The sequence below is a fragment of the Saccopteryx bilineata genome, chromosome 2, assembly GCF_036850765.1.
Source record: "Saccopteryx bilineata isolate mSacBil1 chromosome 2, mSacBil1_pri_phased_curated, whole genome shotgun sequence".
Taxonomy (NCBI): domain Eukaryota; kingdom Metazoa; phylum Chordata; class Mammalia; order Chiroptera; family Emballonuridae; genus Saccopteryx; species Saccopteryx bilineata.
Window position 1 is genome coordinate 35826189 of NC_089491.1, and position 23450 is coordinate 35849638.

General features: G+C 40.5%; 1 protein-coding gene across 6 annotated transcripts; it reads left to right on the forward strand.

The window, feature by feature from the left end:
- The first annotated feature begins 1303 nt into the window (after positions 1–1303).
- On the forward strand, positions 1304–20989 carry SLC25A51 (solute carrier family 25 member 51). Of its 6 annotated transcripts, none has more exons than XM_066256707.1 (5): positions 1304–1455; positions 5886–6010; positions 12117–12168; positions 15484–15571; positions 17403–20989. In XM_066256707.1, the coding sequence occupies exon 5, from the start codon at positions 17443–17445 to the stop codon at positions 18313–18315; it is 873 nt and encodes a 290-aa protein (XP_066112804.1). In that variant the 5' UTR covers positions 1304–1455; positions 5886–6010; positions 12117–12168; positions 15484–15571; positions 17403–17442; the 3' UTR covers positions 18316–20989. The 6 variants fall into 6 exon arrangements, with proteins under 6 accessions (XP_066112804.1, XP_066112806.1, XP_066112808.1 ...); XM_066256706.1 differs by lacking the exon at positions 15484–15571 and adding an exon at positions 4660–4796 and having other exon boundaries at positions 1320–1455; XM_066256705.1 differs by lacking the exon at positions 15484–15571 and having other exon boundaries at positions 1310–1455.
- Positions 20990–23450: the final 2461 nt, after the last annotated feature.

The window sequence follows — 23450 nt, forward strand, 5'->3', positions numbered from 1 at the left end:
GTTTTACCACAGGAGAATAACCTATTCTAATTTAAAATGAATTATTTATGCTGATGAACATCCTGGATGCCTGCCTGATTTATTTGTTTTTCTAATAATACATCTGAATAGGAGTTCTCACAAGACAGGGCAAACATAATTTTGAGAAAAATGTCCTTCCCCTGTTGCCTGATTAATCATTCCAAACCACAGTGTGGCCTTGTCATTATTCTGTGGAGTCCAAAATTTATCTCTCTGCACAAATTACACGCCAGGTGCCTATGTCTGACAGTCAAGATTTGAACTATCAGACCCCACCACCTGACCTTCAGTCTTATCTCTTGCACTATGACCTTCTCTCCATGAGTCCAAATTCCATTCATTTATCCTCCAAAGCCCAATTCAAACACCTCCTGCCCTATGATGCCATTCCCAGTCCTCTCTGGAGGGGAAAGGCCCTTCATGCTTCTGATTTTCCAGTCTTTTGTTTTTATATCCCTCATTCCACTCTAAGCTCCCCCTGACTAATGCTTCTCTCCAGTGAAGTTGCCATTGGCCTATCTCCAAGTAAAGTGCATACACTTCACATATTTGACAAGCCTCCTGAAGAACCCCTCCTCTCAAACTGTCCTTTCCGTTTCCTTCAATTCCTCACATTTGCTGCATGTCGTCCAGTTCACACGTTAGAAACAGACTATTCTTCTCAGTAATTCTTACAAGGGCCAGGGGATGCCTACAAGGCAGGCTTTACTTTTCCGAGAGGGATTTGGGGCTCAGGGACCAGTCCCTTGTCTAAAGTCACTCCCAGGAAGTGTGTCAGGACTATTACCTGACCTCGGTTTCCTAACTGCCAGTGAAGTGGAGTCCAAGACCCGCAAGTTGTCTGAGGTCGGGTTTAAAGGTGATTTATATGTCCTAAAGCACACACAGGTGTTCTGTAAATTGTGGTATTGGTAGCTGACAAAAAGGCCACTCCGAAGGTTTGATGCAACTAACGGAGGCTAGAAAGGGGCTGGGTGGGGCACTTCCAAATCTTCCTGTCACCAGCTTGTCAATTACAACTATCAGTTCCCACCGGCCCTACCCGTAGACTGCACACTAGAGAAAGCGTTGGCTGTTTGTGGCATGGCTAGGCCACCGTAAGCTGCCAAGGGTACGGTGTGCCAGCTAATGAAGCCCCAAAACCTTACAGCAGGTTTGGTGGGTGATCCTCTACCTGCCCTGAGCCAAACGTATTCCACCAGAAGGTCGGCGTCACCTGACTCCCGCTATTTTAAAGCTGTGTAGCGGCAGCGGCGTTTCCCTCACGTGATTGGGTTGGGACAGCGCAAGCGCGTCACGCTGCGCCCCGCGAACCCGGGTCGGTCCAAGTCTGCGCCTGCGCGAGCTCGCTTGCTCGCGGTTCCGCCGCCGGCGGCTACCGGGCGTGGATCCGGGCGCCCGCGGCGATGGGTGAGTGGGAGAAGCCTGCGAAAGGTAAGCGGGCTTTCCCCCGGTTTCTGTTTGGAGAGCGTAGTAGCACGAAGGAGGGTCTGAGGAAGCCACCCTGCCCCGGCCCTCCGCGCGCTCGCGCTGCGCGCTGCGGCGTGGGTTCGATTCTTCCCTCCTGAGGTTCGCGGCTCCCAGCTTGCCCGCCTGCAGCGGGGCTTCTTGGGCTAGAGACGGCCTCTGGCCGCCGAAGCTTGCTTTTCCCGCGAAGGAGGCTGCACGTTCGTTCGGGCGCGCCCCGAGCGGGTAGGTGCTGGGAGCGCTCTCGGACTGCAGGGCGGGGACGGGCCGGCTCTGCCATTGCCTCGGGAGAAGGGCGGTGCTGGCGCGGCGCAAGGGCCCCCGCCCCCCGGCGTCTGGGATTCCGGGACCCCCGACTCTGCGGAGTGTCGGAGAAGGAAGGGCAACCCGCTCGCCTCCCCTGCCCTTCCCCTTCTCACTGATTGGCCAAATGGACGCCTGGGAGAGGTAAGTTTAGCTGCACAGCCAGACAATGCTTATTCTGCGACACCATGTTGCTTGGCGTTGTGCGAAACTCAATACAGGGCATATTTTTTCTGGGAATGTGGGGAAGGGAGACGGTGGTGTTAATGGTAAATCTCTGTACCGATTATTTGGTGTGAAGCTTAGCTAGATGGAGCATGTCGATGCTTCGGCTGTAGTTACCCTTTCGGCATAATTATTTTGCCCTTTACAGCTATACACAGCTGGTCTTGATTCACACCTGTTTCTCTGTCAGTACGCTGTGAAGCCCTCAGGGACCTTGCCACTTTGAGCCTCCCCTGCCCTTGCTTTGAAAGCATTCCATAAAATTAAAAGATGTTAGGGCTGGTCAGGTCCCCTAGTGGTTCCAGAGCACAGGGTTAGACAAGGTTAGACACTTTGGACTCACCCTTAGTGTGCATCTCAGGGAAAAATCACAGGCTGTCACCTCTAAGGAGTGGAGTTAATCAGGTCTCTCTTTTGGTAGATGAAAGTAAGCCCAGAGATGTGGATTTTTAAATTACAGAAATTGCTTTGTATCTATGGTAGGTAGCACAATAGTGTTATAACTAGGACTAGAACCCAGGTTGATCTTGTTATGAATGCTGAGTCAGACCTGTGGACTTGGAGTCCTTTGAGTTCACATCCTTTGAGAATTACTATGGCCTTCTCCCCAGTTTTGCACAAAGACCTTTGTGCTGGGATCACATCTGGATCTTGTTTATCGTAAATTACAGTGAGTATTTAGACTTTACACTGTTTTCTTATGCAACAAAAGTTTGACACTTGGAGTTGCTTGAAAGTCAACTTCAGTAGCTTTGCTTCCTAATGTTGAGATAGGTTGAGTGTTTTAGGGAGTGTAAAACTATGATAAATAAATTTTGCAATAAATTAAAAAAAAACAATTATCCATGTTAAAGAATTTAAAATGGGGAAAATTTAGCAAAGAAATATAGCCATGTACATAGTATAGATAAACATAAAAAACTTTAAGCTTCATTTTGCCAGAATACCGAGCACACTATCCTTGCTTCTGTTGCTAAATTAAGAACCTTTTCACACCATCCTGGTGTGTAGGATGAATGAGAGGGAAAGCTTTAAATCTGTGAAGTCTGGGTTCGTTACATTGCTTTTCCTTGTGTTAAGGCCTTTTTTTTTCTTTTTAAATCAAACTCTAAATGTACAGTAATGTTCTTAAAATAGTTCAATACAGTGGTCAATAAATGGCTAGCTTCTGTTTGCCACTGTTACTAAGAGTAATTACAAACTGGACGAAGTAACTTTAATTTGCAAAAACTTGGAAAGTCGTGCTAGTACCATTCCAATAAAAATTAAAAATGAATGTGGACGAAATATTGTTCAAGTGTGCAGGTAACTTTGTATTATCAAGGAACATATTCTTAAATAGCTTGTAGCTAACAACTTTAGAATTTAAAATACTGTATGTTGTGTTCCCTGTGTACAAATGAAAATATTTTTGTTCATAAATTGCCACAGTGTATCATTGTGTGATCAGATGTACATTAATCCAGTGGTCCCCAACCTTTTCTGGCCATGGACCAGTTTAATGTCAGAAAAGATTTTCACGGAGCAGCCTTTAGGGTGGGACGGATAAATGCACAAAGTAAAATTATGCGACCTGCGTAAAAACTGTGGTATTTTTAAATATAATTGTCGAACTTACGAGACAAGCGTCAAGAATGAGTCTTAGACGGATGTAACAGAGGGAATCTGGTCATTTTTTAAAAATAAAACACCGTTCAGACTTAAATATAAATAAAACGGAAATAATGTAAGTTATTTATTTATTCTTTCTCTGCATACCAGTGCCAAATGGCCCACGGACAAGTACGGGTCCACGGCTCGGGGGGTTTGGGGACCACTGCCTTAATCTGAATGTTTTTGTTAATCATAATGTTTAGTTCTGAAACTGAAGGAAACCATTACATTGCTACAAAGCATCTTTGTGCTAAGTAGTAGTATTGTAGTAATGAGTTTTTAAACTCATGTTGGTCAGCTGAAACAGAAGTAAGAATATAAAAGATTAAATGTGTGCAGTTCAAGTGCTATAGAGATGTTTACCTGAAACCTATGTGTTCTATGGACCAATGTCACCCCATTACGTTTAATTTCTAAATGAAATGATTAATGATTATGAAACTCTATACTCTGGCAAACTACTTCTTGAACATCTATAGAAAAAAATTTTAAACTAAAAATACCATTGGTTTCTTTAATTGGTTAAGAGCATAAATGTAACAGGCAGAAGGTCTATTCAGAAAAAAAAATTATAAAGCTTTTTCCCCCCAGTTCTTTCAAGTCAGATATATGCACACAAAAATGGTGTTAAGGGAAACTGTCACACATAAGAAGTTGTCTCCTGAGTTAAGGGAAACAGCTGTTGGAACAGGATTAACACAAAGTCAGCAACACATTAAGTTCTTAAAGAGTCTTGAAATGCTTAATGGCACAACACTATATTATAGAAAGTACTGCTAGATATGAAGGAGGATGTCTGTAGCTTCTAGCAAAAATGCTTTTTCAAAAAAACAAGTTGAAACAACACAATCAACAGACCAAGGAGGGTATCAGAATTTCAGCTTCTCATATCAGTGCTAGAAAATTCTTTTTATTCAGAATGGACCAAAATTTCAGGCCAGAATGGCCATTTTTAACATTCATCCATTTTTAAATTTTTTTATTTTTTAGTAAGCAGAAGGCAGGGAGGCAGAGAGAGACTCCTGCATGTGCCCTGACTGGGATTCACCCTGCCAGCCCCCTACAGGGGGTGCTCTGCCCATCTGGGTCCACTGCTCCTCTGCAGCAGAGCTGTTTCAGCTCCTGAGGTGAGGTCATGGAGCCCTCAGCACCCTGGGCCAAACCATTCAAGCAGTGTCTGCCAGAGGGGAGGAGGCAGAAAAAGAGGAGGGGGAGGGGTGGGGAAGCAGATGGTCACTTCTCCTGTGTGTCCTGACTGGGAATTGAACCTGGGACTTCCACACGCTGGGCCAATGTTCTAAACCACTGAGTCAACCAGCCAGGGCAGCATTTAAAGTTATCTGTTTCTTTCCCCCTCACCCTGTAACTCAACATGATCCAGCAGAAAGATGGCTGCTTTTAGAATTGGCTATTTAGTTTTTTTTGTGGTGACAAAGTCATAAAACCGGTACTTTATGCTCATATGTGTTCATGACTGGCATCCCACTGTTCGTAAAAAAACTTACAATAACAGTGGACTTGGTAAACTTGGCTTCACCCCTTTGCTTTGTTCTCCTGTTGATGAAGGTCAGCTTGAGAAGGATGTATTTGTCACTGGACCTTTGAAACTGGTGAACGGTTGCCAAATATTAGTTCCATTCCTGTAGGATCTTTTCTGTGGGCCATGAGAAAGATGCTCTTCTCCTAAGTATAAAGAAAGTATAAAGAAAGAATAGGATGTGACACACAAAGCTAAAACAGGTTCAGACTCTGGAAAAGGGGCACTTACAGCCATCCCAAATCAAAGCCGGGTGGCAAAAGAAAAAAACAGGAGATAATACAGATGGTAAGGCGACCATCAGACCAAAGTTATCCACAGAATATCTTAAAAAGTAATAAAAGTGTTGCTGAAAGTAAAATGCATAACCTTAAATACTAAGATTATGAAACAAAAAATAAGTAAAAGTTAGCATGTAACTTAAAAAAATTAGAATAAAATAAACAGACAAAGCAGGAGAAAAATGATAATAAAAAGGAAGAACATTTAAAAAGTGTAAGATAGTAAAATTGGAAAATTCAAATGCTGGTTCTTTGCAAGGTGGGAAGATTGTAAACTAGATGTATTCGCTGCCCTGCTTACCAAAAAAGGGGATGTAAGTAACACGTGGTTAGAAATAGTTTTTAAAATAGCAAGTACTTTATAAGACTATATAAATAAACCAGAATTTTTTTTAAAGGAAATCCAGTTATCAAAATTGACTCCAGAAGAGGGAACCTAACAAACCATTAACAATGGAAGAAATTGAGAACGTTATCAGAAAGCTACCATTCCTCAAAACACCAGGCCCAGATGGTGTTACAGGTGAATTTGTTTTGTTTTTATTTAAGTATAGTTGGTATATGATTTTATATTAGTTTGAGGTGTACAATATTCAACATTTCTATACTTTACAGTACAGTCATCACCTCACTGAGTCTAGTGATCATCTGTTACCATGCATACTTCTCACAATATTATTGGCTATATTCCCCTCTGCTGGGGAATTATTTAAAATTTTGACAAAGGGTAATTTTGGTAAGACTTAAATTGTTCACCGTCATAAGGAAGGAAAAATAAGATTCTTTCTACAAAGCCAATGGGACATTGATGCTGAACTTGATATGATGATAGTAATAAATTGAAAACTCTATAGTTATGAAGTTGTAAAGTTTTAAAAAGAAATATTAGACAATGGTATTTCATAAACATTAATATTTCACCATAGCCAAGAAGGACTCATAACCATATTACAAGGGAGAGTAATTACCAAAAAAGCATGCTATTGTGTACACCAAATAAATACACCAGAAGAGAACAATAATAATAGTTATCTCTATTGAGCACTGTTAGTTTCTAGCTCCTCTCCTTGGTACTTTACATGTATTAACCCAGTTAATTAACCAGTCTATGAGGTAGGTAACATCCTGATTTTATAAACAAGGAAACAAAGCCATAGAGACTTGAGTAACGTGCTGAAGGTCAAACAGTAGCCAGGATTTGAGCCCCGGCAATTAGCTCTAACTCTTAAATGTTACACTGGCTCTGCCCCCAGTATGTATATGATCTTTTCAGTTGCTTCCTAAAGACATGTGACCAGGTAGATTCCTGATTGTGGAAAGGGGTGGAGATGGTTGAACTTTAGTAAAACAGGAGTAATGTGTATTCCTTTCCCATGTTTGAAGACTCTCTAAAAGGCCCTATTCTTTGTCAATTAATAGTACTAGAAAAATGGAATACATTTTTAATGGGAAACATAATTTCCTAGTAAATAGTGGTGGGCAGGGGCTTCAAGTATAATTGTGGATATACTAGTTCTCAGAATGAATGCAGAATGAAGTTTTAGTTTTTAGCTTAATATGTCAGATGGAAGTAGATAGCTCTGGGAAGATGTGATGTGCTCCACGTCATGCTTGCAGCATAGTCCAAAAGGTGGGTGGGCTAGACCATAAGCGGGGAGGGTCACTTGAGTGGAACGTTTTGTGTCATGAAAACTAGTTTCTCTGTGTAAATTTGAAACTGCTAGGACTTGAATTTTGAACACTCAGATGACAAGAACTCCCTGTTTCTCAAACAAAAGCCAGCATCATACTTAACAGTAATCCCCAGCAAAGTTCCCACAGATGTCACAAAAAATATCAGGATATTCACTATTGTTATAATTTAATTTTATTCAGGAAGTATTTGCCAATACAGTAAGGTAGAAGAAACAAAGATCCGTGTTACAAAGGAGAAGGCAAAATTATTCATGATGTTTTATGTATGGAAGCTAAAGCAAATCCACCAAAAAAAATTGAAAATTGAAGATTTGGTAAATTGGCTGATTCTAACTTTAATACAAGAATTGGCAGCTTTTTCATAAAAAATTTGCAGATAAAAAGCAGTGAGAAAATTAATTGGAAAAAAACAGCCCGTTCATAATAGCTACCGAAAAGGTAACATACCTAAATATTCAAGATCTATATGAAGAAATGTAAATGCTACTAAGGTTTGCTAATTGGCTGGTGACACAGTGGATAGATGGAGCATTGTGGAGCGTTGAGGTCTCTAGCTAGATCTCTAGGTCTAGCTGGTTTGAGCCCTGGTCAGGGCACATATGAGAAGCAATCATTGGCACAACTAAGTGCAACTAGTTGTTGCATCTCTCTCCACCTCTCCCTCCCTCCTGCTCTCTTCCCTCCCTCCACTCTCCCTCCCTATCTCCCCCTTCCTTCCCCTTTTCCCTCCTCCCTTCCTCCTTCCCTCCCTCCTTCTGTCTTTTCTTCCCCCATCCCTCTCCTCTACCTCCTCCTTTTCCTCTTTCAAAGAAAAGAGAGAGAGAGAGAAAGAACACAAAAGAGAGCCCTTTAAATGCTACTAAGGTGCCTGCCCTGTGGCAGTGCAGTGGATAGGGAGGCAGCCTGGAATGCTGAGGTCACCAGTTCGAGGCCCAGGGCTTGCCTGGTCAAGGCACATACCAAAAGCAACTACTATAAGTTGATGCTTCCTGCTCCTACCGGCCCTTTCTCCCTCTCTCTCCTCTCTAAAATCAATAAATGAAGGTTTTTAAAAAAATGCTACTAAGGTTTGTAAAAAGATACAAGTAAATAGGAAGTCCTCGCCTGACCTGTGGTGGCGCAGTGGATAAAGCGTCAACCTGGAAATGCTGAGGTCGCTGGTTCAAAACCCTGGGCTTACCTAGTCAAGGCACATATGGGAGTTGATGCTTCCAGCTCCTCCCTCCCTTCTCTTTCTCTCTCTCTCTCTCTCCTCTCTCTCTCTCTCTCTCTCTCTCTCTCTCTCTCTCTCCCCCCCTCCTCTCTAAAATGAATTAAAAAAAAAAAAGCACCTCTTACCTAAGAGTGTGCCTTATAAAATTAAAAAAAAGGAAGTCCTCATGTCCTTGTAAAGTTCAATATTGAAACAGTTCTTCAAATTTGTAAAGTTTCTTTTGCTATAAAATACTAGGATTTTTGAGGAAAAATGTGACAAAAATACACTAACATATAAGAGCCCAGAAAACTGGTAATTCTGACAGGAAGAATAGAAAAGGAAGACCTACTAGATAATCTGTTCTGATGCTACAGCACATTAAAACAGCTTGGTATAAGGGAAGAGATACTAGGCTATTGGTTGAGCAGAATAGAGTGCAGAAATACATAAAAGTGCCTATCGGTGTTTAGGTTATACTAACCCAACTCTCTGCCTCACTCTTTATACTGAATTTCAGAGAATACAGAACAGATAATAAATGAAGCCATAAAAGTTAGGGAAGAAAGCATGGATTATTAATTTATAATTTTAGAGTAATGAAGTCCTAAGGAGGACACAAAACCTAGAAACTAAGATTGATAAATTTAATATTCAAATTAAGAACTTCAGTATCATAAAAATGATACAAAGTGGGGAAAGTGTTTGCCACAATTTGATTAATATAAGATTGATTTTCTTCATATGCAAATTTTACAAATCAATAAAAAGTGCTTACAGAAAAATGGGTGACATGAAAATTTATAATAAAAGAAATTTAAATAGTCAGTTAAAATGAAAAGCTGAATTTTATTCAAAAATTTTAAATGAAATAAATGAGTTTTTTTTTTCACCCATCCCATTGGTGTAAATTATAGTTTAATACCTGATGCTGGAAATAGTAGGAAAACTGATACTGGCATACACCTAATGGAAATGGAAATCATAAATTTTCTGGGGGCAGTTTGTAGTAATTATTAAATTAAAATGCATTACTCTTTGAGCCAACAGGCCCATTGTAAAGATTTACCTGACCAATAAACTTGTGAGAGTTGCCCAAGCAAGGTATAGGTACAAAGCTGATTATTGCAGCAATTTTTAGAAGCAAAAAAAAAAAAAAAGTAACCATAAATAAGAGAGAGACTAGATTAGAATATAATTACATAATACAGTTGATAGAATACTGTGTAGCCATTTAAAACATTAGGGTATCTCTGTGCTATTATTAGAAGATACCGAAATGCATTGTTGAATACCTTGAGTTTTTTCACTTAGTAGCATGTTCTTTTGGTGTATTTTTTTAAACGATGGGTAGTTAGTGGGGTGGGGAGCAGTGGAGTGACTGTGACTAGTCAGGCTGATGAGGATAGAGGAGGCTTTCTCCTAGTCAGGCAAGAGAGTCAGGACATTGAGCCAGGTGGAGAGGAGGTCTGTATATTTGATTTACAACCCTATTTTTCTCCCTCAAGAAAAATTAACACAGCTTTTTTAAATATGTGGGGGTATTTTTTGTTTATTTGTTTTTGAGAGAGAGAGGCAGGAAGAGAGAGACAGGTACATCAAGCTGCTCCTGTATGTGCTCTGACCGGGAGATCGTTAAATGTGTATTTTAATGTGTAAATTTAATGTGTAAGTTTCTAAAAAAAGTAATATACATTATTTTATGAAGTTATTTAAATGATCTATTGTTGCATTGGATGTACAAGCAGCCCGACTTCGAAGGAATATGGCCTCTTGGGTGAGCAATCGAACTGCATTAATACCTGCCAAAATTAGAAATAGTTCTTTTTCTGAGCCAGGGCTTATTTTGATTATTTAAATTGCAGTGAAACAAATTTTCAGAACACCAGGGGACAGCTTTTATTGTCCTTTTATTCCCCATTCATGATCTTGGTAAGCAGCGTTTACTGTATTTCCCCGTGTATAAAACGCACCTTAATTTTGGGCCCAAAATTTGGGGGGGAGATGTATTACATGAAGTTGTTGAACTCAAGTTTTATTTATAAAATTAATACAACTCCTCATCACTGTCAAAACTCCCATCCATTAGCTTGTCCTCATCTGTGTCTGATGACGAATCACTGTCTTCATATATGCTTCGTACTCAGTTCTATCTATGGCATTTGAAATGCCACACTTCTTAAAATGACTTATCAACTCTCTCAATCTTGATATTATCCTAGGATCTTTCCACCCAGGTATATACTTCTCCTATAGTTGGTTTCTTCACTCTTCCTGCTGGTGTCAAATTGTTCCCAGAAGACTTCATCCATTGGTTCCATTCGTCTCTCATGGCAGCTTTGAAGGGTTTGTTAATTCTGACATCAAGTGGTTGGAGCTGGGATGTCCAGCCTCCAGGTATAACGGCAAGTTTTTTGTTTTGTTTTTTTGATCTTCAGCAGTATTTGCGTTTTTTGTTATGTGTGCCCTGAACTGATCAAACACCAATGGGACAGGTTTGTGTTAAGAGCCCACCTGGTCTCCTCCTCCAAACTTTCTCAAACCAGATCTTCATCCCATCCTGATCCATCCAGCCCTTGTTATGAACATGGACAGTCAGTCCTCAAGGAATGTCTTCTTTTGGCATTGTTTTGCATTTGAAAATCAGCATAGGAGGCAGCTTGGTTCAGTCAGCACAACAACCCAGAACAACTGTATAATGGCTCTTTTCATGTCCGCTTGTCTTCACAGTTACAGTTTTCACCCCCTTATTATCAACAGTTCTGTTACTTGGGACATCAAATTGAAGGGGGACTCCCATCCATCTTTGCAGTCTGTCCCAACTCAAACTGATGTGTCTTCTAACATTGCATGACAAAACAGAGAAATTCAAGGACCTTCTCATAGCTTTCAGGCATCTTTTGGGCAAGTCTGGTGCATGTACGCATGCTTAGTGCATTCCGTTTTATGAACCTGAAGCATCAATTTGTCCTCCTTTGAAATCAGTAACTTCCTTTTCATCAGCAATTCTTCTTGCCTCATGCTGAACCATCTTTGTGGACACAGGGATTCCCATTGCCCTTTACTCTTCAACCCATATCTTCAGTTCCCTCTCTAAATCAGGCCATTTTGCTGACTTGCCTCTCATGGCCTTCTTCTGCCGTGGCGTTTTTAGTGGGGTTTCTTTATCCTGTAGCCAGTCTCGGATTGATTTCTCCGTTGGAGGAGGATCAAACTTAACATTCAGCAGCACAATTTCCATTCATTTTTGCAAACTGGATCACTTTTAACTTCAATTCAGCACTGTATGAAAATCTTTTCTGAGCCATTTCTGGGCAGAATGTGGCAAAACATAACCTACTGTAATATACTGGTAACAAATGCGAAACAATGAACGCAAAGACAAGTGCAAAAAAGCAGGAAATGCAAGCAAAAAAATCTACAACGAGCACAAAAACAAGCACGAAAAAGCAGAAAATGCCAGTAAAAAAATCTACAACCACTGTATAAGACACACCCAGTTTGTAGACCCCAAACTTTTTGAAAGTGGGGTGCGTGTTATACATGGGGAGATACAGTAGATACAAGTCCCACTGCTTCTAGCCCTCTGCCATAAGTGTGGTTTCTACAGTGAACAAAGTTTTCTGGTGCTCGTGGGGGTGGACAGTGGAAGGCTGGACCCCTGGCACTGTTGAGTTCTGTAGGTGTGACCAGGGACTCACTGAAGAGAAAAGTTCCTGACCCCTCTTATTACTTTCCTTAGGGCAGACTTTGAGCCTGCAATGGTATCCAGTAAGAATTCTTCACAACTGAGGGTAAGTTTATCTCTCCTAGGACAAGCCAGCTCAGCTCGAACCCCAAAGAGGCTTTGGGCCAAAGTGCGCACGTGTTACATTTTCGTGGCATAGTTTATCTTCAGGGAAAAGGGCACATACATAGATCTTGGTGTGACATACTTGAGGAAAATAGTTTGTTTCCGTTAGCTTCACATGAGAAAGGAAAAAGAAGTACATAGTGTCAGAGGGTCTTGGGGTCTTCCTGCAGGTCTCCTAACAGGCCCTGACCTGACTCTGTCCTCGTGCCGCCGGTCCGTTTCTCCCGCGTGTTACACTCCAGCAGGACGTGACTCAAGCATGCTGTCCCTTCTTATTCCCAGTTTCAGTTACCATAGTCAGCCAAAATCTGAAAATATTAAATAGAGAATTCTAGAAGTAAACATAAGTTTTACATTGTATGCCGTTCCGAGTAGTATGAAGACATTTCCTGCCGTCTCCCAGGATGCGGGTCATCCTTTGTCCAGAGCGTCCATGCTGTGTATTCTACCTACCCATTCGTCTCTCAGTAGCTCTCAGTTATCAGCATCACAGTGTCATAGGGCTTGTGTTCAGGTACCTTATGGTAGCCTAACTGTCTCACAGTGCCTGCGAGGTTCACCCCACTTTGTCTCATCAGGCAGGTGTTGTAGTATCTCACATCAGCGTGGGTCTTGGAATTTATCCCCCGCAGCTAAAGGGAGACTACTGTAATTCCTCAAGAATGTGACACTGCTGCTGTTTGACACAGGACCCACACCTTAGCCTGTACCTCCTTTGGCTAAAATGTGCTTTATTTGTAAGTAGTAGGGAGTCTTCTTCAGCCTTCAGAGCCCTGCCCGAGGGTTCTAGACTGCCCTGTCATTCCCTGCAGACATCCAGTTAATGATCCCCTTTCTCTCTGGGGCCTGTATACAGTGTATTATTTAACTTCTTTGATTGCACTTAGCACACTGTACTGTAATTGTTCGCATGTTTTATCTCCCCTGAGGCCAGGGGCCTTAGTCACCTCTCATCTCTGACACCCAGGGGAATGCCTGGAACATTACAGGAGTTGAGTAAGTTGGTTGATTTAATTCTCTTAGTAGTGTATTGAGAGGCCAGTATAAAAGCAAGCAAAGAAGAAATTCCCAATAGAAGTAAATGAGTCTTGACAGTTTTACCCAAAGTCTGTACAAACCAAGTACAAGAAACATTTTTATTAGAAAGAATTTAGGGAGGAAGGAAACAAATGGAAAGGCTGATGTTTGTTGATTGGCTCTGATTTCATTGCTTATAACGTGTCCCCAATATGGCAGGAGGACCTGACATAATGGTACCCTTCACCTGACTTTCTCTCCAGTCATGCAGCGTGGCTGGCATTGGCCTTGGTTATCATTGTGGAAACTTGAGTCTCAGAGAGAGACTGCAATTTGCCTTTTGTCACTTTGGAACTTTTTCTCATTGCTCTAACACTATAGTCCTTTTGTAGTCTGATTAGACCTCATTATTGTCACTGTAACTTTTTCTTTTTTCAGAGACAGAGTGTCAGAGAGAGGGATAGATAGGGACAGACAGATAGGAATGGAGAGAGATTAGAAGCATCAATCATCAGTTTTTCTTTTTTTTTTTTTAATTTTATTTTTAATGGGGCGACGTCAATAAATCAGGATACATATATTCAAAGATAACAACTCCAGGTTATCTTGTCGTTCACTTATGTTGCATACCCATCACCCAAAGTCAGATTGTCCTCTGTCACCTATCTAGTTTTCTTTGTGCCCCTCCCCCTCCCCCTTTCCCTCTCCAAACTGATAACAAAATAAACAGACAGCCAACTAAATGGGAAATGATATTTTCAAACAACAGCTCAGATAAGGGCCTAATATCCAAAATATACAAAGAACTCATAAAACTCAACAATCATCAGTTTTTCGTTGTGACACCTTAGTTGTTCACTGATTGCTTTCTCATATGTGCCTTGACCGTGGACCTTCAGCAGACCGAGTAACCTCTTGCTTGATCCAGCAACCTTGGGTCCAAGCTGGTGAGCTTTGCTCAAACCAGATGAGCCCGCACTCAAGCTGGCGACCTCGGGGTCTGGAACCTGGGTCCTCCGCATCCCAGTCCAACCCTATCCACTGCGCCACCACCCGGTCAGGCTGTAACATTTTTTATTGATCAATAAAAGGACTCACTGCTATTTGAAATTTTCTTAACATCATTAAACATTCAAAATTACTATACTAAATTTTAAATACTCCTTTATGTTTAATATCTGTATGATATCCCATCTTGTCAATAATTTTTATTTATGTGGCATGCCTCTTACTGTCGAGAATTATTTTTGAGGGGGAGAGAAGGGAGAGAGATGAAAAGCATCAACTCATACTTGTGTCACTTTAGTTGTTTGTTGATTGCTGCTTATATATGCCTTGAGAGTGAGGGTGGGGAGTGCTCCAGCTGAGCCAGTGGCCCCTTGCTCAAGCCAGCGACCTTGGACTCAAGCCAGCAACCTTTACTCAGCATCCCAGGTCAACACTCTTATCCACTGTACCACCATGGTCAGATGACCATTTAATTTTTATTCAGTATTCCTGTTCAGAGCATTCTGTGACTGTCCTGTAGTTGAAGCTTTGTGTTTGTCTTATGTTAACAACTGTTTCCCTCGGCTCTGTTCCTAGAGGGGAAGCTATGATTGAGTATGCATGTGTTCTGTAGTTTCTGTTACGCATCTGTGGCTCCCGCAGATGGAAGAACGGATGCTTCCTTCTTCTGTGCCTCAACTCTGCACTTCACCTTCACAGCGAGCACATTTCTCTGTGACATATGTTGTCCAGAATGCTTAGTGGTTTATAGCAGCATGTGGTATGGGGAGGAAGGGAACAATGAACTTGGTTTGTTTTTCTGTCATAGGTCAAAGACCTAGATGGATTATCTGATCTATTTTTTAAAAATTTATATACCATTGAAACTCTTACATACAGTGTGTGTGTATTATGAAAAAAATCATAAAAGTTACCATCTTAACCCGTTTTAAGTGTACAGTTCAATAATATGAAGTATATTCCCATTGTTATAAGACAGATCTCCACAACTTTTTCATCTTTAACCATTAAACAATAACTCCCTGTTCCCCTTTCTTCCAGTCCCTGGTAACTACCATTCTACTTTCTGACTGAATTAGACTAGGTGGATTCATAAGTTATTTTATCACTGGCTTATTTGACTTAGCATAATGTCCTCAGGGTTCCCTCTGTATGTGACAGGATTCCCTTCCTTTTTGGATATATACACAGAATTGGGATTGCTGGTAGTTCTATTTTAAATTTTTTTCAGAGTGACCAGACTGTTTTTCACAGTGGTTATACCAGTTTACGTTCCTACCAACAGTGCAGAAGAGTTCTGACTTCTCTACATCCCACCGGTATTTGTTATTTTCTTTCTTTTTTTCTTTTTTAGTGGTAGCCATTCTGATGGGTATGTGCTGATATTTCATTGTGGTTTTAATTAGCATTTCCCTGATAAGTGATGTCAGGCATCTTTTCATATGCTTGTTGACCATTTGTATAATGTCTGTTCAAGTCCTTTGCTCATTTTTAATTGGGTTATTTAATTTTTTGTTAAGTTGTAGTTAAATGTGGTGTCTTACTATTGAGGAATTAAAATCAACTTTGAAATATTGAGTCTGATACATCTAAAATATAAAACTACCATGTCCCTGACTAAACGTAATTTCTGTGACTATTTCTGAGATACAGGAAATGTTCTGGTTGATCTATTTGGACCCTTTCTTGAGGAAAGTCAGATTTTAATGACTAGTGAGGAACAATCTTGAGATTTTAAGGAGACAGAAATAGGATAGGGGTAGGGTTTTTCATTAGTTCTGCTCAGTGGGCTGAGTCTTATATATTTAGGCTCAAATCTTTTTCAGCATAGTCTGTCTCAACCACTTTTGTCTCAGGACAGCCTCCCAAAGTCATTGCCATCTGTGGTGTAATAGCAGGAACATGAACCCTGGAGTCCGACTTCTTTCCAGATGACAGCTCTCCCAGTCACTAACTATACCTTGGGCAAAGGGGAAGGTTGGTCATTTTCCTGGAAAAGCTAGGAAAATAATGTTTACTTTATGGAGTTGTTTTGAGGTTAAATACGTGAAAATGCAGTGTATAGTATATACCTGCAGGCCTTCTTCGACCCTGTCCTTCCAGTTCCTCCTCTCAACATGCATGCTTGGTGCCCCTTACCTGTGTTCCCACAGCACATTTATCATAGAAGGTATTACACGGTGGTGTGATTGTTCACCTGGCAGAGTCTCCTATTAGATTGTGAGTTCCTTGTCTTTAAACACTAGTACTTAGCAGAGGGCCTACTTCAGAGTAGGCACTATGTAAACATTAGTGAACAGAATGATTGACTTGTTATTTTATTTCTCATGGGAGGACTTTGAATCTGTTTCAGAAGGTTAATGGTGTCTATCATTAGGTAGTGTAGACCAGTGGTTTTTAACCAGCAGAAGGCTGTGGACCGGTGCTGGTCTGCCAGAAGGTTCATGAAGATAGACCCAATGATTATAGACTATAGTTTTCATATAGCGTCAGGTGGTTAACTTTTACGAACCAGCACAAAATCTCTCATGGACTGGCATTGGCCCACAGACAGGCAGTTGAAAAACACTGGTGTAGACAAAGTGTATGAATGGACCAGGGGTTCTCAAATGTTTTGGTCTCAGTACCCTTTTACACTTAAAAATTATTGTGGATGCCAAAGAGCCTTTATTTACTTATGTAGATTAATATTTGTGGTCTTAGAAATTAAAACAAAATTTAAAAACATTTACTAATTCACTTTAAAATAAAGATGGTAAACGATTACATATTTCATGAAAAATAACTTTAAAAAATTATTGAGAAGAGTGTTTTTACAATGTTACAAGTTTTTTAATGGCTGGCTTAAAAAATAGGCAGGGTGTCCTATCTGCTTCCACATTCAACCTGAGTTGTTTGGTTGAAGTGTGTGCAGAAAGTCGAGCCTCACATAGCATGTAGTTGGAAAAGAGAGGAGGACCTCCTGGGCAACAGAGAGGGCCTCAGGGACCTCCAGGGGTTTTCTGAAAATACTTGCAGAGCTACTGATCTATCTAAAAGGGAAAATGCAGTAGTGTTCAGAAAGTGGATGAAGGATTAGGGAAAGGAAAGATGCATGTGTGCTTAACACTATGTTTAAAGGTTTACCTGTTGTCATTTCATTATTTATAGGTTAAAAAAGCCTTCATGAAGAAGAAAGATCTTAAGCCCCATGATGGATTCAGAAGCTCATGAAAAGAGGTCGGCAATCATAACATCTTCAAAACAAGATATAGGTGAAATGAAACATTACCTGTGTGGCTGCTGTGCAGCTTTCAACAATGTAGCCATCACGTTTCCCATTCAGAAGGTCCTCTTTCGGCAACAGCTATATGGAATCAAAACCCGGGATGCAGTGCTTCAGTTGAGGAGGGATGGGTTCCGAAACTTATATCGTGGAATCCTTCCCCCGTTAATGCAGAAGACAACCACACTGGCTCTTATGTTTGGTCTCTATGAGGATTTATCTTGCCTTCTCCGTAAGCACATTAGTGCCCCAGAGTTTGCAACCCGTAGCATGGCAGCGTTACTTGCAGGGACAACAGAAGCGATTTTCACTCCATTGGAAAGAGTTCAAACATTGCTTCAAGACCACAAGCATCATGACAAATTTACAAACACTTATCAGGCTTTCAAGGCACTGAAATGCCATGGGATTGGAGAGTATTATCGAGGCTTGATACCTGTTCTTTTCCGTAATGGCGTCAGCAATGTCCTGTTCTTTGGCCTGCGGGGCCCCATCAAGGAGCACCTGCCCACCGCCACCACTCACAGTGCTCATCTGGTCAATGATTTTATCTGTGGAGGTCTATTGGGTGCCATGTTGGGAATCTTGTTTTTTCCAGTTAATGTTGTAAAAACTCGCATGCAGTCTCAGATTGGTGGGGAATTTCAGTCTTTTCCCAAGGTTTTCAGGAAAATCTGGTTAGAACGGGACAGGAAACTGACAAATCTTTTCAGAGGTGCCCATCTGAATTACCACAGGTCCCTCATCTCTTGGGGCATAATCAACGCGACTTACGAGTTCTTGTTAAAGATTACATGAAAGAAATCACCCATTAAGTGCCATTTATCAACTGACCAGACCTTTAAAGAATAATGCAGTTTGGCCTTGTTCCTAATTGGCCAAATATAAATTGTCATAAGTTTAGGGCACAGTGAATTGTGGGCAAAGCTGCTTTCCTTAAGCACCAACAAATTCAGAATAAAAGGGTTCAGTAGGAAAATTTGAGGGTTTTTGTTCTTTTTTTTGTTCTAATATCTTGAGAAGTTTAGGTTAATTGCCTTGTTAATAGCTGTCTCTATGATAGATGGCTTTTGAGAGGAAACTAACAGCCAAAATGGTCTTTTTCCCCAAAGTCTAAACCTTCTGTATTGAAATGTAAGTGGCCATGAGCAGCGGGAGGGAAGGCTCTGAAGGCCCCTTGAGTTCTCAGGCTTACTTTTATTGCTCCATTTCTTGCTCATTTGCTCTTAGGAGGAGTTGCAAAGGGTAGTCTTTGCTAAACTTAAGCATGTACACCAAAGGACAAAGGAGCAGGACATGGAAGAAAGAGCTTAGTAGACGTAAACTTTTTGTGGTAAGTTGTATTAGTTTTGAAACAAAGCTTCTGTTGGCATGGTCATTTTCCAAACTATTTCTGCTTGGACGTAGTAGGTCAAGCAGCCAATGAAAGCTCCTATTTTGGTTTCTAGGCTTGAAATTTTCTGTTTAGTTCTGAATGTGACCTTAAATCTGTTCAAAATGTCCTTATGTTAATTTCACTTATTTCATTGCCAAAAGATGGGGAGACTTATATTTTGTCCTAGGCATTTCATCCTGTGAAGTTTAATATAAACTGCATAAAGATCAAATTCTTGAGCTCAAGTTTTTTGAATTGTTGCCAGCCTAACAAACAGCTTTGGGTTTTTTCCCCTTCTGGATTGTAGGGTTTTTTTCCCCCTTTTATTGAGTTTATTGGGGTGACACTGGTTAACAAAATTATACGGGTTTCAGGTGCATCATTCTACAACACATCTCTGTATACTGTGCTGTGTGTTCACCACCCCAAGTCAAGCTCTGTCCATGTAATTTCTTATTCAAATATTCTGTTCTCTTGAATCTCTTTCAAAAAACACTTCCATAAAATTGTATTTTGGAAGTCTAGCAGGGTCTCAGAAATTGTTTTTTCTGGTTTCTAAATGTTTTGGGGAGGGAGGAAAAAACTCAGGATTGCCCCCCCTTTTATCTTCCTCTTAGAAATAGAGACTTCTATTAGGATATTTACATTTTGGGAACCCAGTTTTACCATTTTATCATTACAACAGACAGTTTGAGAGGATAACATCTAAATAAAGATATTTGAAGGGATTCGTTTTTAATTTCTAGAAATTGACAATAGCTGGATAGACTACTCATCCTTTACCTAACAAAAACATATTTGTCAAAGGAATCAGATCTTAAAATATTTTTTCCAGATAAATAAGGCAAAATGACACATACACCAGTTGAGTAATTAATACACATATGAAACACCCCAGAAAGGCAGTTTATCTTTTAAAACTCTGCATCTGTGAATATGTAGTTAGGATTGCTCCCCAGCATCTGACATGATAGAGTAGTTAGGTTTCTTATTACCAGTATCTCATTCTGGGTAATTGCATATGAAAATGTGTACAAACCAACCAAAGTAAAATCAGGGTCTTAATTGGTAGTTTACTCAGTTTCTGGGTGGATAATCCAAAAAAGATGTTTACCTCTACATGCAGTATGGCTGGTCAGATAAAATGAACATCTGTCCTCCAACCAAAAGGATTCAGAAGCACAGTCAAGCATATTTGTTAGGAAGTAATTAAGCTCAGGAGATTTACTACAACTCTGACGGTGTTGTGCTCAAAATGGCAGTTTACTTTAGCCACCACGGTGCAGATGTAAGGACTTCAGAAAACATTGTCACCAAATAAATATGAGCAGCTTCCTTTGGCCTATCAAAGTTAAGCATCAGGATCTGAAGCGACTCTCAGAAATGAATGACAATGATATTGTGGTGCCTGATCCCCTCATTCATGTCTATGCCCCGAGTACTCCTGGGCATGCTAGGTGCTCAGCCTGTGGCAGGTGTGGCAGCCTGGTGTCATGCCCTCGCCCTGGGAACGGACTCCACGGGCCTTTGGTTCCGTGGGGCTTCCTTTCGTCTCTACACTCCACACAGGTGGTAGAAATCTGAGTTCTAAAACACTTCTGTGAAACATGGGTGAGAATTTGAAGGAGAATGCTTTGGTTTCTGCTATCTCAAATACTTGGCATTTACAAACAATAAATATTTTTAATGGTTTTAACTCATATTTTTGGATTTCTTTGTCACTTTTTACAGCTTTTGAAGACCAAACTGCAGTTACATTACCAGGGATGGTTTTGTGTTGTCCTGTAGACTTCTTAAATTTGACAAAAAAGTTAACTATTCGTAGCCCACAGCTTTGTCTGAATTTTAAAGTAAGTCACAATGTGTGAATAAGTAAGACTAACTATTTACTTTCAGTGTGAACTAGTACAGTAATCTTGAAAAGGCAAGTAATGATCGAATAACTTGGAAAAGCTTTAAAAGTGGCCCTTTCTGTTACATACACAACCCAGACTGCTCATGAGCACAGGGCACTTCTGGCTTGCCTGTGAGACTTCATGTCTGATGTTACAGATTCCATATTTAACATAAGTAGAGTGGCATGAGCCCTCAGGACTGCACCACAGAGGAAATACAGCCTCTATACGTTGGCAAGTTTGTGTATCTTTCATTTCTGTTGCGGACAGAGTTGATGTTTTTGTCTCAATAGTCAATATTTATCTTACCTTACAGTTATATATAATCACCTGCTATATATTGTGAACTGTGCAGTAAAACAGAATTGTGCATATATAATCGTCTTTGGAGACCTGAAATTCCCTGGCTCCATTACAGTGGTGATACTTTGAAGGCTTTGCAGACATGTAAGGTCTCAGAAGGGGTGTTAGGCAGGATGGGTGAACCGGGCTCGAGAGGCCCCTTGGTGAGCCAGTCGTGCAGACCAGCACTGGGTTGGTGTGAAGTACCAGCGGAAGGGGTGTGCCGTCAAAATGAAGGCGAGACAGGAGAGAACACTTGAAGAAAGACTTGAGTTCTTCTAAATTAAAATAATTCTCTTTGTTTTCTCATACATATCAAAGACTTGAACAGGCATTCATAAATTTGAGACTTTTAGTTTTTAATGCCTTTTTTCCTCAATATGAAATATTTGCCTAAATGGCTCCCAAAATGGGCAGTCTCTACATTTTCATTCTTAAAGTTTCATTCAAAATGGTTAAGTTCACAAAGCTGTTTCTGTTTGATATTTTGAATTTTGTAACTATGTAATTTTAAATGAAACCTGTTAAATGTTTCAGTTAACATGCTTTTGGTAATTCTTTTGGAATAAAGGTTTTTTTCTTTTTAAGTCCACTTGTTCTCTTGTAGTTGGGTTAGTTACTAGTGCCTTCCTTTTTGTGTAGTAAACGGGTCTGTTCATTTTTGTTGATAATACACTTAGCACACTCCTCTCTCAGCAGCTTCACCTGATGACTTTATTGATTGAACAATCCTTCATTTATCCATCTTTGATCAAGAGGAGTTCCACGTAACTTTCCAGAGAGCTAAACAGCATTTCAATTGTTATAGCTTTTTGTCAAGTGCATTTATTTTCTACAGAGTATAAAACTGTCTTGGTAAATTCAGTTTACTAGTAATCTCTGTACAATCCTATACCTTCAGGTCATGGTTACCCCCAGCTAGATGGTCTGGATGTTCATGCTTTTCAAGAATTGTATATGTGTTTTTAACTTCATAGTTGCTCCTTCGTGTTAGAGTGAAGTTAGAGTAGCTGCACTGTTGGTTTGCATGTTAAACTGTAAGATGCTCCCTGTGTCAAGGGGTAGTTGAGGTAGCTTGATGAGGATCACTGGGTAAAGGAGCAGTTGCTGTAAAATGTTTCTGAAACTCCAGTTTGGGGTAGAAATTCATTATAAAAGTGAAGATCCTGTCCTGGCCAGAAGGCTAAGTTGGTTAGAGCCTCATCCCAATATGCAAAGGTTGTGGATTTGATTCCTGGTCAGGGCACATACAGGAACGGATCGGTGTTTCTCTTTTCTTTTTGTAAAAGCAATGAATAAATTGTTTTTAAGATGTGAATATCTTGAACTTCAGAATTGATAAAAGGGGTGTTTTACATGTCATCTGATGCAATGTCATTTTTTTTTAAATAATTTTATTTGGACAATTTTAACGGGGTGACGTTGGTCAACCAGAGTACTTAGATTTAGAGAAAACATCTCCAGATCGTTTTGACATTCGATTATGTTGTATACCCATCATCCAAAATCAAGTCGTCCTCCTTCACCCTTTGGTTTTCTTTATTCCACTCCCACCACCCCGTCCCTCTCTTCCCTTCCCCTCCCTTGATAACCACTGCACTCATATTTATGCCCATGAGTCTCAATTTTGTGTCCACCTATGTATGGAATCATACCGTTCTTAGTTTTTTCTGATTTACTTATTTCGCTCATAATGTTACCAAGATCCATCTACGTTGTCGTAAATGATCCAATGTCATCAGTTCTTATGGCTGAGTAGTATTCCATAGTGTGTGTGTGTGTGTGTGGTATATATATATGTACCACATCTTCTTTATCCAATCATCTATTGAAGGGCTTTTTGGTTGTTTCCATGTCTTGGCCACTGTGTACAATGCTGCAGTGAACATGGGGCTGCATGTGTCTTTATGTACCAGTGTTTTTTAGTTTTGGGGGTATATACCCAGTAGAGGGATTACTGGGTCATATGGTAGTTCTATTCTTAATTTTTTGAGTAACCACCATACTTTCTTCCATAATGGCTGTACTACTTTACATTCCCACCAACAGTGAATGAGGGTTCCTTTTTCTCCACAGCCTCTCCAGCACTTTTTATTACCTGTCTTGTTGATAATAGCTAATCTAACAGGTGTGAGGTAGCATCTCATTTCAGTTTTGATTTTGATGCAATGTCATTTTAACCCACCCGCAGCAGCCTTGATAGAGCAGAGAGAGAGTGGAGTAGACATTTCTTCAGGTGGGGCCAGCAAGGGCCCCAAGGGGCGCTCACACAGCTGCAGAGCAACCCTAGTCTCCTGGGAGGCTGCTTCCCAACTTAGTCC